Source organism: Coregonus lavaretus (genome assembly GCF_964263955.1).
Source record: "Coregonus lavaretus genome assembly, chromosome: 3".
NCBI classification, from domain to species: domain Eukaryota; kingdom Metazoa; phylum Chordata; class Actinopteri; order Salmoniformes; family Salmonidae; genus Coregonus; species Coregonus lavaretus.
The window spans coordinates 27,957,267-27,974,494 of record NC_139990.1 but is presented as its reverse complement, the minus strand read 5'-3'; the positions used below and the strand labels follow the sequence as shown (position 1 = coordinate 27,974,494).

The window sequence follows — 17,228 nt, the reverse complement described above, 5'->3', positions numbered from 1 at the left end:
ATAGTGGGGGTGCTCCGTCACCGCGCCAAGGGATGCCAGCTGTCCTATATTGGGAATTCAACACTGATGGTGACAGTAAGGAGACTGCAAGGCCCCGAGGTCGGACCTCTGTGACCTCTCCGCAGCACCCAAAACACAGAATGGACTTCCACAGCATCCTTTGGAATAAGCTCTATAGATCAGAATATATTGATCATATATTGGGCAAATGTCAATATCCAGGTCATCACATCTTTGTGGTGCTGGGAATTAAATAAATCAATGTTTATATTGTAGTTGATTGTTCTTTTGGAAAAGGTTGACTGAAATGTTGATAAAAAAACATGCAGAGTCATTTTCCTCACTAACATTTATCATAAAACACACTCACTGACTACGGTATGGGGAAAAGGAACTGTTGAATGTAGAACTGCAATCACAGTTACATCACCCAACTTTGATGGAAAAGGAACTTTTGAATGTAGAACTGCAATCACAGTTACATCACCCAACTTTGATGCAGTGTTATTTAATTGAACATTGCTTGTGGACTGGGTGGGCAATACAACAAGGAGAGGTTTAACTTGGCTTTTACTATATTTATTGGAGAATTTACTTGATATGATCATTATGTGAAAGCACTCAGTGTTAGTATTATACTCTGTAAATGTGAGTGGAGAATCTAGCACGACTCCCTCACACTCATTGATCACTATATTCACTCATCTTGGCCTGGTCTGAACCTCTTTTGAATCTGAATGTGTGTGAGATTTGGTGGAGGGGCCCTCCAGGCTATTGAAACAATGAGTCTGGGTCTCCCTTTTCAGTGCACTGTTTGAGTGCAAATCTCTGGATTTGAATAATCTTGTTATACTGATTGGGTCACCTAGAGTCAATACCGGTGGATGGTGATATTTTGTGTCTAGTGTAGCCTGCTCCTGAGGCAATAATCCAAGAAATGTGCTTCGCTTCACAGACAGTTTATGGTCCACAGAGGAAAAATGTATCATCTAAATTTGATATGACAATTGTGTAAACACTATGTACTCATATTGAAACCAAATTGATTAAATAATAGAATTTCCTTTCCAGAAAGCAGGCTTTGATCATCTCATTCAGGTTTATGAGACAGAGTGGGGATTGGTTTGTTGAGATAACTAATCACATTCATCATACAGTGGGGTAATTTATTTTCAGATTATAGTTTAACACTCTCAGTTGTGTTATTGAATGAGTCTCTGGTTTATTTTGTTATGTTTTTCTTGTGCCAATAAAGAGTGTATTTGGACAGTGTTATAGGAAATAAGACAGAGACAACATATTAGATCGTATACAAATAATTATAAAATTCAAATTTGAGGTGAATTACAATGGTTTGAATGGACAATTTTAGTTTTGTTGTACGAGAAAAGCCAGAGTGATGCTGACAATTAGGATGGTAATGCAACAATTTATCAAGTAGCCCCTTATGGGAATCATCAATGTTCTCAAACCTCCAGCATCATCATTGAATATGATAGATTTTCAAGAAGTAGCAAACATTCAAAGAATCCGAATATATGAGGTCCAATGATAGGCTAGTCTTGACCACATGGGGTTATTTTACCAATTTATTAATTACCTAGCTATGTTGTTTTTAGATTGTTTGATTGAATCAGAAAGGATTACATTCAAAATTGAAAATATTTTACATCATGAAATATCAGAATTTACTTTTGTAGCAGGTTAGGAGAATTTACGCAGCAGGTTAGGAGAATTAACGTGGTAAATTAGGAGAGTTAGGTTAAGGTTCGGAAAAGGGTTAGCGAAGAGCTAAAATGCAACAACAAAAAAATCAACTTTTGATGTCAATTTCACATAACCTGTATTCCATCTATCCTTGACCAGTTTTTCGCTGAATTGTGTGTGATTTGCGGATTCGAATCGGGAGGGGAAAGGAAGCGGGGGTGCAACCCAATCTGGCCACCTCCCCGTGTATAAAACTCCAACTCAACCATCATTCTTTCTCTTTCTGTTACCTGGTTAGGGGCAGCAGCAGTAGCAGTGTGATTTCGTAGTAACACCGGTAAGCGCGTCTATCATCATTTATCCTCAAGTGGTTTCAAAAACAGGCTTAACCTGTTCTTGACTTTACAAGTTTCTTTTATTTATTTTTATAGCTAGCCATATTGCGAAAATGTAGTTCCTCAATTTCAGTTAGAATGCTTTGGTCGAACTTTATCGTTTCAATTAACCTGTGGATTTGATGGTGTAACGTTTGGGATACTGTAATCTTAAGTTAACTTATAAAAATGGCTATTAGTTATATTGTGTAGTCGTTTTAGTAAAGTTGTAGTTTTATTTTGCCGGAGAACGATTTTTTTTTTCGGTTGGGGGAGGGGGAAACTGGGGGAAAAGAACAAAGGATACTAAAGCAGTGGCTGAGTAACTAAATGGAATGGCTTTTTTCCATTGATGTAAATTGCACGCAAGCCCAGGCGACAGGTGTTGAGCTGGCTAAATTCCTTTCGGATATTTGGAAGTCTTTCTGTAACTTCATACGACGTGGCCCAGAAGTAACACGTGTCGCGTTTGCCCATGGCGGACTGAGGCCTACGTGATCATGGCTCGCTCACCCGTTGTCAAATCGCAACGGATGAGTTAACACTGTCGAATAGCTGACTTTTGTAGGATCTTATTTTTTAATGGGATATGGATATTGATTACCTATCGACAAAGATGCAACTATATTCCCAGAGGCAATGTGGCTTAGCGTTCTCTCATTTTATTTCAGAAACTAAGTAAGCGACCATGGGAAAGGAAAAGATCCACATCAACATCGTGGTCATTGGCCATGTCGACTCCGGCAAGTCCACCACCACCGGCCATCTGATCTATAAGTGCGGAGGCATTGACAAGAGAACCATTGAAAAGTTCGAGAAGGAAGCAGCTGAGGTAAGCATTTTCTTTGATTGTTGGTTACAATAGTTTGGATTAAATGGCGACGCCAGCATAGTCTTTGACCTGGCGAAGCCGGCAGGGTGTGGGACGTGTGCGCGCTTGTGGGGTGGTGCTTGCGCGGGCCTAGCGTCCGGGTAATGACGATGCACTTTGTGTAATGGCGGCTGAGGCCTTAATAGCTAGAAGGGATACGTCAGTCTAATTGACCTCAAACTTCATTGAATTTTTTTAGCTGACCATACCTCTTCCTAAATTAAACATCCTAACCTGCTACGGAAAATCAAATATGTCCCATCTCTAGGAAAACCCCATAATTGCATGCAGCCTGTTTCCACTTCATAAAGATTACATTAATTTTCTGAAAGTAGACTGAACAATTAGTTTTAAGTTATGCAAATGATTGGCCTAGTTTCACAAACCATTCTAGTCTTCGCCCTGCAAGTTCTACTTGCTCACTATGCAATTTGTAGCTTGTAACATTGAAATTATTAAACTTATTAATTAATTTGACTTCCTCTTTTAGATGGGTAAGGGCTCGTTCAAGTATGCCTGGGTGCTGGACAAGCTGAAGGCAGAGCGTGAGCGTGGTATCACCATCGACATTTCCCTGTGGAAGTTCGAGACTGGCAGGTACTACGTCACCATCATTGATGCCCCTGGACACAGAGATTTCATCAAGAACATGATCACTGGTACATCTCAGGTAAGTGGGGCCCACTGCAATCGGAATATACTGTTAATATACCACCTTTCAGTTTGTCAAGGTAACAAGTGTGTTGGGCTGACACTACTTATTTTCCCCCAGGCTGACTGTGCTGTGCTTATCGTTGCTGGTGGTGTGGGTGAGTTTGAGGCCGGTATCTCAAAGAACGGCCAGACGCGTGAGCACGCTCTCCTCGCTTTCACTCTGGGTGTGAAGCAGCTCATTGTTGGAGTCAACAAGATGGACTCCACCGAGCCCCCCTACAGCCAGAAGCGTTTTGAGGAAATCCAGAAGGAAGTCAGCACCTACATCAAGAAGATCGGCTACAACCCTGCCACAGTCGCCTTTGTGCCAATCTCTGGATGGCATGGGGACAACATGCTAGAGGCCAGCAGCAACGTGAGTAGACTGTCCCCACAGTACACTCTGTTTAATTCTTTACCTGTCATTTGCATACATCCTACTGTATCTAAATGACTATTCTCCTATTCTAGATGGGCTGGTTCAAGGGATGGAAGGTCGAGCGTAAAGATGGTAACGCCAATGGTGTGACTCTGCTGGAGGCCCTGGACAGCATCCTGCCCCCATCCCGCCCCACAGACAAGCCCCTTCGTCTCCCCCTCCAGGATGTCTACAAAATCGGCGGTAAGAACCAGTCATAACTTCATGTTTGTAGACTGACACGCAAAGGCTCGATTCTGCTCTCAGGCTAGTTGGTTAATCTACTCTCCCCTGGCTTCATCAGGTATTGGAACAGTACCCGTGGGCCGTGTGGAGACTGGCACCCTGAAGGCCGGTATGATCGTCACCTTCGCCCCCGCTAACGTCACCACTGAAGTAAAGTCTGTGGAGATGCACCACGAGACCCTGGAATCAGCTATGCCAGGTGACAATGTCGGCTTCAACGTCAAGAACGTGTCAGTCAAGGATATCCGTCGTGGCAATGTGGCTGGAGACAGCAAGAACGACCCTCCGATGGAGGCCGGCGTCTTCACCGCTCAAGTAGGCATGCTGTTTAAAATTGGGTTGGGTGGGGCACTTTTCTTCCAGTGACAATTGTATTAATGCTCTTTTCGACCTGTTGTTTTTACAGGTAATCATCCTGAATCACCCTGGCCAAATCTCCCAGGGCTATGCCCCCGTGCTGGATTGCCATACCGCTCACATCGCCTGCAAGTTCAGCGAGCTCAAGGAGAAGATCGACCGTCGTTCTGGCAAGAAGCTTGAAGATGCCCCCAAGTTCCTGAAGTCTGGAGACGCTGCTATCGTTGACATGATCCCCGGCAAGCCCATGTGTGTGGAGAGCTTCCAGGAATACCCTCCACTTGGTAAGTAATCCACAGGCCCTCTAAACCAAAACATTGATAATCCTTAAAGGTCCTCTATGCTTATGGATCATTAGTAAAGCTGCCTTTTCCATCTCCTGCAGGTCGTTTCGCTGTGCGTGACATGAGGCAGACCGTTGCGGTCGGTGTCATCAAGGCTGTCGAGAAGAAGGCCGCCTCAAGCGGCAAGGTCACAAAGTCTGCCGTTAAGGCCGGTAAAAAGTGAATTCCCCTCCCACAGGACGGCCCTCGGGTGGTGGGGTCTGCTGCCCTACATCCTGCGGCATCTCAAAACCTGAGCTCTATACTTAAGGACTGGTTAATGCTGATTAAAACTCATCGTAAAAGTTTCCGCAGGAAAGGAACCCAAAGTGGATACACTGTGGCTTCGTCATGACTGACAGTGCCTCTTTCAGTTAAATTGCGTTGACATGGTTGAACTGCACCTGTTTGAGGCCACTATTAAATTGGAAGGAAACTGCTGGTAACTAATAAAGGTCTTTAAATGACTTGACCAAAAACCTTGCTGTTGTTTTCCTTAATCCTTTTTCCTTCATGCGCTTGCATTTCAGTGGGAGCTGCTCCGTAGGGTAGAACAAGTGCAATACTGTATGTAACTGGGTCTTTGCAGCTGTTTTGACACATGCTATCCCTGACAGCTGCAGGGCTGTGCCCAGTGTGATGGATTATGCAGTCCAATCACCTTAGTGGGTAACACTGGTGCAACCAATGGCACCCAATTTTATTGGTGACAGTAGTGCTGTAGCATTTGCTGTTCTCCCGCCCCTCACAGCACCGGTATAAAAAGAAATGCGAGTTCTTATTCTGCCCTTTTTCTCCGGTCTAAAGCAGGGATACCGCTACCTGGGTTGTCACAGGTTAGTGAAGCAGAGAATGCTGATTTTAGGACGTACTCGGTGGGCACTATTGTCATGTTGCTACCCTTTCAATCTGTAATACTGTTGGATTTAAATTGTGAGAATGGCATGGTTATGAGAGTTGTGCCAGCCTAACAAGTAACATATTTTTTTTGGGCGCATGATTTAGGACCTGTTTGTACAAGATACGAGTTTTCTAACTGCTCGTTTGCATTTGGGGTCATACATTTTGTCATTGGCGATACCTGCTCAATCTAACATAGGCAACTCCCGGACCGCGTCACATGTTTAGTGGGTAGCAAGCTACCAACGCACTATTCACTTCATGGTGAACAAGAAGTATAACTAATAATGGGTTTTAAGGTTAGCGGTGTGGTTAGGTTTAAACCACAACTAGGCGGGGTGTATGACTTTGGCTGTGGTAACTAGTAACGACCCAACATGGCCGGCTCGCTAATCCTCCGATTTAACATGGAGGGCGACTTGCGGATAGCACATGGTGCCGATGAGCGTCAACATTGCATACACCGTTGCATCTCCCGCAACCATGTCGCCCATTTTCATGTCTGTTTTGTGTAAATGTATTTGTGCATCGGTAGTTACGCCAGATTCCTTTCAATCAGTAAATCATGGGAAAGGAAAAGATCCACATCAACATCGTGGTCATTGGCCATGTCGACTCTGGCAAGTCCACCACCACCGGCCATCTGATCTACAAATGCGGGGGCATTGACAAGAGAACCATTGAAAAGTTCGAGAAGGAGGCTGCTGAGGTAGGTTTGGGCGCCCTGGCATTTCTAGGGATTCTGTTTGTTGCAGCTATGAATTGCGGCGTTATAACGGGCGTGGTTAGAAATGAAAATCCTTGGAAAGACTGTTTTGACACCAGTGACACCTACTGTACACAATTGTGTATTGCTGTCAGTTATGTGGCCAGTCTTGCAGTAACTAAAGGCAAAAATGCCTTAAGTTTGATATATTATTGATACAATTATTTACATGCATCTGTAGTTCTGATATGTCAGATACAAAAAAATGTGCATTGTGACATGAGTATTTGGGAGCACTCAAATAAAAAATGAAGGTATGCCAATATTGAGTGGTCAGTTTAATAATAATATGCCATTTAGCAGATGCTTTTATCCAAAGCGACTTAGTCATGTGTGCATACATTTTTGTGTATGGGTGGTCCCGGGGATCGAACCCACTACCTTGGCGTTACAAGTGCCATGCTCTACCAGCTGAGCTACAGAGGACCACCCATACTTGATTGTAGTCAAGACAAATCAGGATTTTGGCAGCCGGAAATTGCTCAAAGTATTGCTCAACTAGCAGAAGAAGCTTATATTCATCTGATTAGGGAGTCATTTTGTGTTCGTCTGGATTGTGTAAATGACAAAACAGGCAATATTGTTTATTTTTGTAGTAGGCCTAATTGGGTAGATTTGATCTAAAAACATTACAGAACAGTGTAGGCAATAGACTAAGTGGAATGAACGCGAACTTGATTCTCTGCTTGTGTAGATGGGTAAGGGCTCGTTCAAGTATGCCTGGGTGCTGGACAAGCTGAAGGCTGAGCGTGAGCGTGGTATCACCATCGACATTTCCCTGTGGAAGTTTGAGACCGCCAAGTACTACGTCACCATCATTGATGCCCCCGGACACAGAGACTTCATCAAGAACATGATCACTGGTACCTCTCAGGTAAAAACAAGCTTTAATATCCGTTGCTCAATCTGTTTCCTAATTATGAAATTATCTATCAGTGGTGGCATTTTACCATGAGGTTTGAAGTCTGTCACTATGACTTTATATCCTTAGGCTGATTGCGCTGTGCTTATCGTTGCTGGTGGTGTGGGTGAGTTTGAGGCCGGTATCTCAAAGAACGGCCAGACTCGTGAGCACGCTCTCCTGGCCTACACTCTAGGAGTGAAGCAGCTCATCGTTGGAGTCAACAAGATGGACTCCACCGAGCCCCCCTACAGCCAGAAGCGTTTTGAGGAAATCCAGAAGGAAGTCAGCACCTACATCAAGAAGATCGGCTACAACCCTGCCACAGTCGCCTTTGTGCCAATCTCTGGATGGCATGGGGACAACATGCTGGAGGCTAGCCCCAACGTGAGTAGCCCGTCCACACAGTACACTCGACCACAGCAGTGTAGGTTTAGGTGGTCATAAGCCTAAATGATTAGGGCTGGAATGTTATAGAAGGTAAAGCACTGACAGGTCAGCAAGCCTCATCCTAATTTTGATCCACACAAAAACAGTAACATTGTTTCTTCTGTTGCCCATTGCAGATGGGCTGGTTCAAGGGATGGAAGGTTGAGCGTAAGGAGGGTGGCGCTAACGGTGTGACCCTTCTGGAGGCTCTGGACTCTATCCTGGCCCCCTCCCGCCCCACCGACAAGCCCCTCCGTCTGCCCCTGCAGGATGTCTACAAAATCGGAGGTAAGTACCAGTCATAGATCAAAATGTTTCAATATACTGGTTATTTTCTTTAGACATGAAGGGGTATGGCTCTTGTGGTTAAATACTTGTTTCCCTTTAGGTATTGGAACAGTACCCGTGGGCCGTGTGGAGACTGGCACCCTGAAGGCCGGTATGATCGTCACCTTCGCCCCCGCTAATGTGACCACTGAAGTCAAGTCTGTGGAGATGCACCACGAGACCCTGGAAGCTGCTCTCCCCGGTGACAACGTCGGCTTCAACGTCAAGAACGTGTCCGTCAAGGATATCCGTCGGGGCAACGTGGCTGGAGACAGCAAGAACGACCCTCCAATGGAGGCCGGCAACTTCACAGCTCAGGTGAGAGATGGGACTGATTTTAAATGTAGGTTTTGTAAAGATAATAGAAAATATTCACATTTCCAAGTCTACTTTCCTTCATGTCTCGTTTCTGGCCATATGTTTGCACTTTCATTAAACGTTTTCTGAATTCAGTTTACCCACGTCCCAACACCCTGTCAATGTTGTTTTAGATTCTAGCCCATCCTTACCCAACCTTTACCCCAATCCCCAGGTCATCATCCTGAACCACCCGGGCACCATCTCCCAGGGCTATGCCCCCGTGCTGGATTGCCATACCGCTCACATTGCCTGCAAGTTCAGCGAGCTCAAAGAGAAGATCGACCGTCGTTCAGGCAAGAAGCTTGAGGACAATCCCAAGGCCCTGAAGTCTGGAGACGCCGCCATCATCGTCATGGTGCCAGGAAAGCCCATGTGTGTGGAGAGCTTTGCCGCCTACCCTCCCCTCGGTGAGTCACACACCAATTCCTAACGATGACGATTATGGGTCTTATTTATGCAGTGCTATTGAAAAACTGTATGTTACGTGGGGTTATCATCACTGTATAGGACCCATCTGGGTAATGCAGCCATTTGGTTTTGAAATAACTCACCACACATTTACTGTTGATTGCTTATAAGAAGGTGACTAGATCTTACTAGTCTCAATACCTTACAATGTCACTAACAAAAACTGTTTAGGAACTACAACGACTTCTGGAATATGCTGACACTCCATTTAGCAAAACCAATTTAGCCTATTACACACAAAAAACCATTCAGGCCTGTCCAGTAACCATTTCTCTTCGCTGTTGTGTCGTTGCAGGTCGTTTCGCCGTGCGTGACATGAGGCAAACCGTGGCTGTTGGTGTCATCAAGGCCGTCGACAAGAAGGCTGCCAGCACTGGCAAGGTGACCAAGTCTGCCGTTAAGGCCGCCAAAGCTAAATGAATTCCTGCTCCAGACATCCAGCAACAACAAGGCGTGTCACCGGCATCCCATCCTGCAGTGTCTCAGAACCTGAGCTCTCTACCCAAGGACTGGCTAATGCTAATAAAAACCCATCGCAAAAATTTTCGCAGGAAAGGAAAGCAAATGTTCGAAGAATAAAGCTTTAGGGAAAATTATGATAAAATAAAAACCATGAACCGCCAAAACGCTGCTGTTTCTTGATTCTCATAAGCCAAAATGCTGAATCAGTTACTGTTGGATACATACTGCTGTCTGTCATGAAATTATATGTTGTGTTAGAATATTAAAATAAAGTCTGGTATCTGTTGCTGTGAAACATTGAGCTAATTGTCACATTTTGGATTGATTTGCTGAATACACTCCATTGGTTTACAATTGTGGCTACAAACAGAAAATAATACCTATCAACTTCTTTGGGGAATATTCAATAGAAATGATTCACTGCCTCCATTTTAAGCATTCTCTCCTTTGAGTTACATCAAAAATATATGTGAGAAATGTAAGTGCTGTTGATTCCTATTTTCAGAGAAGAGTGATTGCTCTATAGGTGAAATCGTACACCAGTCAATGTCGGCTACTGTCAAGTTAAGGGGTTCTGACAGAAGGAGAAACTCGTTTTTTTTTTTTTTTTAATAGAAAAGCTTCCTACAAAAGGGCAAGCTTTCACAAACCAAGTAGAGTGAACAGAGCAAGCGAATCGAGGAATCTGGGAGAAAGAGAGCGTGCTTGTTTGAAATGGGAAAGTGTCACGGTAGCTATTAATAAAGAACAACAGCAAAACGAAGCAGCTGTTTTACAAGTGGGATGCACTGTTAAGCGTTACATCCCAAGGGGTTCTTGCTGATTGTACGGAGATTGTGACAGCCGGTTAAATGGCGTCCCTTGACAAGGCAAGAACAAGATGTATGTCGGGAGAAGTGCAGTATTATCATAAGGAGACTATACTTGGAATACTGAGGAGGAATGGAGGGAAAAAGAGAGGGGGAGGAGGTCTGAGAGAGAGGGAGGAAGAGGGTGAGCTTGAGTCGGTTAAAAATGGCGGGGAAAAGGGAGATGGTTTGTTAAAGAAGAATGGTAGAAAGTGTAAGCAGGGTGAGTTGAAGACAGGAGGAGAAATTGAAACGAATGCGGGCGAAGTATCGGAGGTGGTAGGTGTGATGAAGTTCTCGGAGCCCGAGGCTTGCACTGTGTCAGGATAAAGATGAGTCTGTGACAGAAAAAGTGGGCCCTTGCCTTTTGGCTGATCCATTTGTGGTTTCAGGGTGGGTGAAAACAGAGTTGGGTGCTGTGGAATCGGTGAGGGTCACCAGCAGTGGTCTTGTGATAATTGTTTGTGTTTCTGCTGGTCAGAGGGAGCAGGTGCTCCGTGTTAAACGAATGGGGGCAAGAGATGTGAATTGTTTTGCTCTCAAGAAAAGGGTGCCATTGAAAGGAGTGATTACTGGGGTAGCGGTAAATGTGAAAGCTGACCAAATGAAGGGGAAGATCCCGGTGTTTGTGATGCTTGTGGTTTGGTGTGATGCAGACAGGATGGCGAGAGTGGCGAAACAGAAGAGTCATTGTCTGTTCTTTTGAGTTTTGATGTTGAGTCTTTGCCCGACAAAGTGATGTTAGGATATATAAATTATCCTGTACGAGCTTTTGTGCCGAAAACATTACGTTGTTACAAGTGTCAAGCTTATGGGCATGTGGCAGCAGTGTGTAGGAGGGAGGTTCCTATGTGTGAGAAGTGTGCAGAAGGGCATGAGACAAAGGAATGTGTAGCATTGGGGAAAGTAGTGGTATGTGTTAATTGTAGGGGTGCCCATGGGGCTGGGGATCAGAAATGTCCCATGCGAGAGTGGCAGGTTGAGGTTTCCAGGGTTAGAGGAGTGCAGAAGTTGTCGTATGCTGAGGCAGTGAAGAAAATAGAGGAAGATGGGTCAAGGGGGAGGGATCCTGAGAGGAGTGGTGTGAGTAGTAGATCTGTATCAGTACAGAGGGATAGGCCAACAAGTGATATATGTTTCAGTAAGATTGGATTTTTGGCATTTATAGCAATGGTTATCAACTGTACTGCAGCGATGGAGCATAAGTCGCAGAAAGGTTGTGGTGGCAGCTGCAGAGAGGTATTTGGGTGTGCGAGATTTGACATCAGAAGAGTTACAGGGTGTGTTAAGTGGCAGTGTCCAATCCTTTCAGGCTGTTGGCCTGAAGTAGGACTAAATATATTTAAATAGTGGGGTATGGTATTTTTTTTATTTATTTTTAAAGTTTTGTGTGTGTAGTGTTAGATGGTAGGGTATTATTATTTATTTATTTTTTAAGCAAAGGGAGTTATACTCCAGTCTAGTAGGTGGAGGTAATGCAACATTTATTGGATGCCAACCGCTGTTCAACCTCATTGAAGAAAATAACAAAGTAGAGCATATAACGTCTCCTTATGGGATGACGCCACAGGGGTGAAACCTCTTCTTACTGTTTCACTTTCAGAACCACACCTAGAATTCAGTTGTGCAATCCATAATCCACTGCTCCAGAGACAAAGGTGGAAGCAATGGTCTATTATCTTGGAGTGATATGTGACATCACACTTGGGAAATAGAAACATGCGAGCTGACACAGAGAGAGGAGCAATAGTGACATTTCAGTCTGTGTCCCCCTACCAAGCTGCAATTTGTGACAACGACTGGGCAATAGCAGGTAAGTCTTAACAAGCCCTGTAAAATGTCACAATGGTTGAATGATTCTCTAACAATCAGTCTGGGATTATGAAGAAGATGGCGCAAGCGAAGTTGTCTAGAGTAACATCTAGCCTGGTTTGGGTAAGGTCTTGGAAACCACAATTATGTTCATTCCTCTGGGCAGGACCTCAGCGTTAGTCATTGTACGTACCATGCTTAAAATTACATAGAACTTAGTAATATGATCTCTGTGGTACTATGTTAGTAAGCACCCACTAAAGACTGAGCAAGGTCGTTTTTGTTATTGCACAGTCCCATCCCATATACTTTCAACCTAGAAGGAAGAGCATATTCTAATTCTATTTACGTCATACTAGTTTCTCTTAATCGATTGATTTGTGTGTGTTTGTGTGCGTTGATCACGATAGAAAGATGAACAGAACCACACCTCAGAGGAGATCATCCTCCAGGAGACAGACCTCAGTTCCATCCACACCCTCTAGAGAGCCCCAGACAACTGCTCCATCACGGGCCCTCGCCAGGACCCCGTCCACCCCTGTCGACCTCCAACCTAGCCTGGGCAGAGAGGCAGAGGAGGGTGGGTATCTGGACAGAGAAGATGGAGATGGAGGTAGCACCATAGAGGACTCTCAGACTGGGGCATCGCTGGGTCAGCAGACTGATGGAAACTCCAGTACCCCAGCCACACCCAACTCACCCCTCCCTAGGCAGAGACCACACCTGACAGGTAATGGCACGGTCGACCTGCTCGCTTCAATGGTATTGTTGATTGTCCTCATCTGATGTGTGTATCATTGCATGTCAAAGATGCTAAAACAATCAATCAGTAACATGTTATATTCATTCATCTAGCCAGAATTCATATTCTGAGTTGAGTGAGTTTTTGCATCTGCGACAGAAGTATGTTTTGGAGGCCTCCCGAGTGGCGCAGCGGTCTAAGGCACTGCACCACAGACCCGGGTTTGATCCCAGGCTGTGTCGCAGCAGGCCGCGACCGGGAGGCCCATGAGGTGGCGCACAATTGGCCTAGCATCGTCCAGGTTGGGGGAGGGTTTGGCCGGCCGGGATGTCCTTGTCCACTTGTGCTCTAGCGACTCCTTGTGGCAGACCGGGCGCATGTACGCTGACTTCGGTCGCCAGTTGTTTGGTGTTTCCTCCGACACATTGGTGCGGCTGGCTTCCGGGTTAAGCGAGCAGTGTGTCAAGAAGCAATGCGGCTTGGCAGGGTCGTGTTTCGGAGGACGCATGGCTCTCGACCTTCGCCTCTCCCGAGTCCGTACAGGAGTTGCAGCGATGGGACAAGACTGTAACTACCAATTGGGGAGAAAAAGGGGTAGAAAGTACAATTTTTAAAATATATTTTGGAGATGAAGTTCATGTGTGCATAATCCTGTAAAACAGGGGGTGAAAATTACACAATTTATGCTTCAATACTATGCTCATCTGAGACAGTCCAGCCAACACTTCTATCTGCCCACAGCCCAGAACCCATTTTTAGTAATTTAGCAGATGCTCTTATCCAGAGCGACTTACAGGAGCAATTAGGGTTAAGTGCCTTGCTCAAGGGCACATCGACAGATTTTCACCTAGTCAGCTCAGGGATTAAAACCAGCGACCTTTCAGTTACTGGCACAACGCTCTTAACCACTAAGCTACCTGTCGCCAACCCCACACCAGGGGACGAGCTGGCCCCTATCTCCCAAGAGCTGGCCCGCTGGATCAGGCTTCGGGCCCAGGACCTCAAGCTCCGCCAGAGTGACCGCCAGTGGGCCGTGGACTTGGTCAACCATCTCCGGGACAGCCTGCTGGTCTTCCTCAAGAACAGTGACGAGCAGCCCTACTTCCAGTCAGCCTCTGTGCTCAACAGTGGTTCATACTACGAGATGGTTAAGGTAACTCACACCATGAGATGGCTGGCGGCTCATTTAAAACCCATGAACACAAGAGAATTACCGACAGCAAATTATCCACATTTTCAGGTGTGTTTTGATAAACATGGATTAACCTTGAGTGACTGATTAGGGAGTATCGATTAGTCAATACTGAACCTTATCTCACTCTAACAGCCACCAATGAGTTTAGCTTCAACAATTGTTCTGTCCAATGTGGCTGCCTGTCCTGGATTACCGGTAAAGTTTACCCCTCACCCACACACCAATGCCCCCCCTTAACGCTGATAGGAATGTGTACTGGCCTTCAACATAAAATTATTTCCACTAACATATACAGCAACAAAAAAAATCCTCACCCCCAGACATATAGTATACACATACTGTACATAATAGGGTAACATGACATGCAAATATGGAGGTCCTTGTACTTCTTGTGTTGAATGTCAAGTGTTGCTGTTTGTAAGTCTTTTGGACTTTGTTCATCTGGGTCTGTCAAACCTGCCCTTTGCATTCAGTGAGTATACTTTGAATGAAACTAAATAGTATGTAAATAATAAATAGTACCTATTACCATTGTGTGCCAACAGATACACAACCCAAATGAGTTTGACATGATGTTGAAGCTCCAGTCTCCTTCCCGCCTCAAAATGACTGAGCTGGACCAATACCACGGCCTGTTCTATGAAGTCGCCCTATCCCGACGAACACGTTCCCACATACGGTCTTTCCTATTGGAAGATGGGCTCACCATCTCAGCCAGCAAGATCATAAGTGAAATGCACCGTCTGGTCCGCAAGTTCATCAGCACCTACAAAGGTGTGGTAACTGTTCTATATTCACCTGAGAGTCTGCAAATGCAGTCATACAAGTACTCACATACCCATTCTGTATGTTGTTGAGTGGTCAAAATTATTATTTGAGCCTTAGAGGTCAGTGGTCTGTGTATCCACATCTCCAACCACATATATATAATAGTAATATAAATTGTTTGTTTAGATATGACATGACACATTGCCTGGATGCTTTTGTGTGTTCTTTGATCAGCAGTGCCTGGAAGTAGCTGGCGTTGGGTTGTGAATAGGAAGCGTCCAAACTCTCCAGCGGTGACCCTTTCCTTGTTGGAGGTGGATGATGGGAAAGAGGAACTACTTTCTGTGGATGTGGTGCCCGCCTTGGAAGTGCCCTCCTCACAGGGCTGGCCTCTGGCTGCCCGCGCCGGCCCAGATGTGAACAACTGGCTGGGGAAGAAGACCCGACGCTCTCTCACCCACCAAACTTGCTTCTTTGTGCCCAAGAAACCACCAGGGCGCAACCTCAGTGAGGCAGCTAAAGGTGTGCGCATCATTATTGTTGTTTTTGTACCAGAGCCATAGATGTATGACTCTGGATGTGGATAGATTTTGTCATGATTTATACATGGTACATGATTGATACAGTGATTATTTGTTGCTGCTTGTCTCCTGCAGAGAGTTGGAGGATTTCCTTTTCTCACATAGAAAAGGAACTAATCAGGACTCATGGGAACAAGAGGACCTGCTGTGAGAGCTCTACCACCAAGTGCTGCCGGTCATAATTCACTCTACTACAGCATTTACCAGCACCTGTGACTCATTTAGCCCTAATACTGAACAAATACTTTTATGTGAATTGATCAATATCATGAACAATACCTCTCGTTCTCTCCTCCTCTCCTTTAGTAAGCAGTGCTTTAAGCTCCTCAAGTGTCTGATCGAGGGACTGAAGAAACGCTATCCTCAGGAGCTGGATGCTTTGTGCTCCTACCACGGGAAGACAGCTTTCCTACACAACCTTTCCATCAGGGCCCAGGACTCCCTGTGGACGCCCCATCAGCTGCCTGCCTGCTTCATGCACCTCCTAGGGGCCCTGGAGGGCCACGCGAAGTCCGGCCTGCTCCCCCACTTCTTTGTCCCCACCTCCAACCTCTTCGCCCCACCGACCTTCCCACGCAAAGCTCTGGTGTTTCTGACTGAGGCTTTGGAGGAGCAGAGGAGACAGGGGCTTCCCCTTTTAATGCCCCCGGCTCCTGCCCCACCACTGGCAGTACACTCCCCCAGTAACTCCCAGCCCCAGCCATCCCCTGTTGTACAGCAGACTCCTGTTATCCAGCCACCCCAAGTTATTGAGACAAAATCCTTTGTGAAAATGTTCAAAATTGTAGCTTTGGTTGTGGTTTTGGTCTGTGTTGTTTGTTACCTCTTGTAGACAGGAGTGTCTACATTTTACATATTTAGCAGACACTCTTATCCAGAGCGACTTACAGGAGCAATTAGGGATAAGTGCCTTGCTCAAGGGCACATCGACAGATTTTTCACCTAGTCGGCAATTAGAACCAGCGACCTTTCGGTTACCGGCACAACGCTCTTAACCACTAAGCTACCTGCCGCCCCATCCTGCCCATCGATAGTAGGAAGGTGGCAGAGCCAGTGCATCTACAGCAGAGGGTGCTAAAATTTTATGCAGATGTAGAGAATGGTAAGCCATTTTGAAACAGATTTTTATTTATCTATAAATCATGTATTTGCTCTTGATAAACACAATGAAACATTTCGGCCAAAAGTAACATTTCTGTATTTGTATGTAAATGATAAATCTATGCAAATTACCAATAATATACATTTTAGTCATTTAGCAGACGCTCTTATCCAGAGCGACTTACAGTTAGTGAATACATGTTTTTATTATTATTTTATTTTTTATACTGGCCCCCCGTGGGAATCAAACCCACAACCCTGGCGTTGCAAACGCCATGCTCTATCAACTGAGCTACATCCCTGCCGGCCATTCCCTCCCTTCCCATCCATTCCCTCAATTCGAACCAGGATCTCCAGTGGCACAGTTAGCACTGCAATGCAGTGCCTTAGACCACTGCGCCACTCAGGAGCATATAGTTGTTTACTACTTCTGTCCACTACTCCAATGTATTTCATGACAAACTTTTAAATAAAATATATTATGTATCAATGAAACACTTGTCCTGCATGTATGATCTTATGTGATTTATCATATTGTGTGTGTGTGTGTGTGTGAGTTGCACTCCTTCTATAACAGAG

General features: G+C 45.2%; 3 protein-coding genes across 4 annotated transcripts; all 3 read left to right on the top strand.

Annotated features, from left to right (window-relative positions):
* Nucleotides 1-1,800: 1,800 nt before the first annotated feature.
* Nucleotides 1,801-5,456, top strand: LOC311123283 (elongation factor 1-alpha, oocyte form). Its single transcript, XM_084158162.1, has 8 exons — nucleotides 1,801-2,044; nucleotides 2,753-2,913; nucleotides 3,443-3,622; nucleotides 3,725-4,021; nucleotides 4,117-4,267; nucleotides 4,368-4,624; nucleotides 4,716-4,950; nucleotides 5,052-5,456. Exons 2-8 carry the CDS (start codon nucleotides 2,770-2,772, stop codon nucleotides 5,171-5,173), a joined length of 1,386 nt encoding a protein of 461 aa, XP_084014288.1. The 5' UTR covers nucleotides 1,801-2,044; nucleotides 2,753-2,769; the 3' UTR covers nucleotides 5,174-5,456.
* Nucleotides 5,457-5,776: 320 nt separating this feature from the next.
* LOC311123268 (elongation factor 1-alpha-like) lies at nucleotides 5,777-9,903 on the top strand. Of its 2 annotated transcripts, none has more exons than XM_084158159.1 (8): nucleotides 5,777-5,825; nucleotides 6,449-6,598; nucleotides 7,350-7,529; nucleotides 7,647-7,943; nucleotides 8,123-8,273; nucleotides 8,374-8,630; nucleotides 8,845-9,079; nucleotides 9,436-9,903. In XM_084158159.1, exons 2-8 carry the CDS (start codon nucleotides 6,455-6,457, stop codon nucleotides 9,558-9,560), a joined length of 1,389 nt encoding a protein of 462 aa, XP_084014285.1. In that variant the 5' UTR covers nucleotides 5,777-5,825; nucleotides 6,449-6,454; the 3' UTR covers nucleotides 9,561-9,903. The 2 variants fall into 2 exon arrangements, with proteins under 2 accessions (XP_084014285.1, XP_084014286.1); XM_084158160.1 differs by having other exon boundaries at nucleotides 6,425-6,598.
* A 2,180-nt stretch (nucleotides 9,904-12,083) lies between these two features.
* On the top strand, nucleotides 12,084-17,141 carry LOC311111373 (cyclic GMP-AMP synthase). Its single transcript, XM_084154090.1, has 7 exons — nucleotides 12,084-12,263; nucleotides 12,673-12,992; nucleotides 13,943-14,157; nucleotides 14,745-14,973; nucleotides 15,205-15,489; nucleotides 15,624-15,723; nucleotides 15,855-17,141. Exons 2-7 carry the CDS (start codon nucleotides 12,677-12,679, stop codon nucleotides 16,378-16,380), a joined length of 1,671 nt encoding a protein of 556 aa, XP_084010216.1. The 5' UTR covers nucleotides 12,084-12,263; nucleotides 12,673-12,676; the 3' UTR covers nucleotides 16,381-17,141.
* The last annotated feature ends 87 nt before the right edge of the window (nucleotides 17,142-17,228 follow it).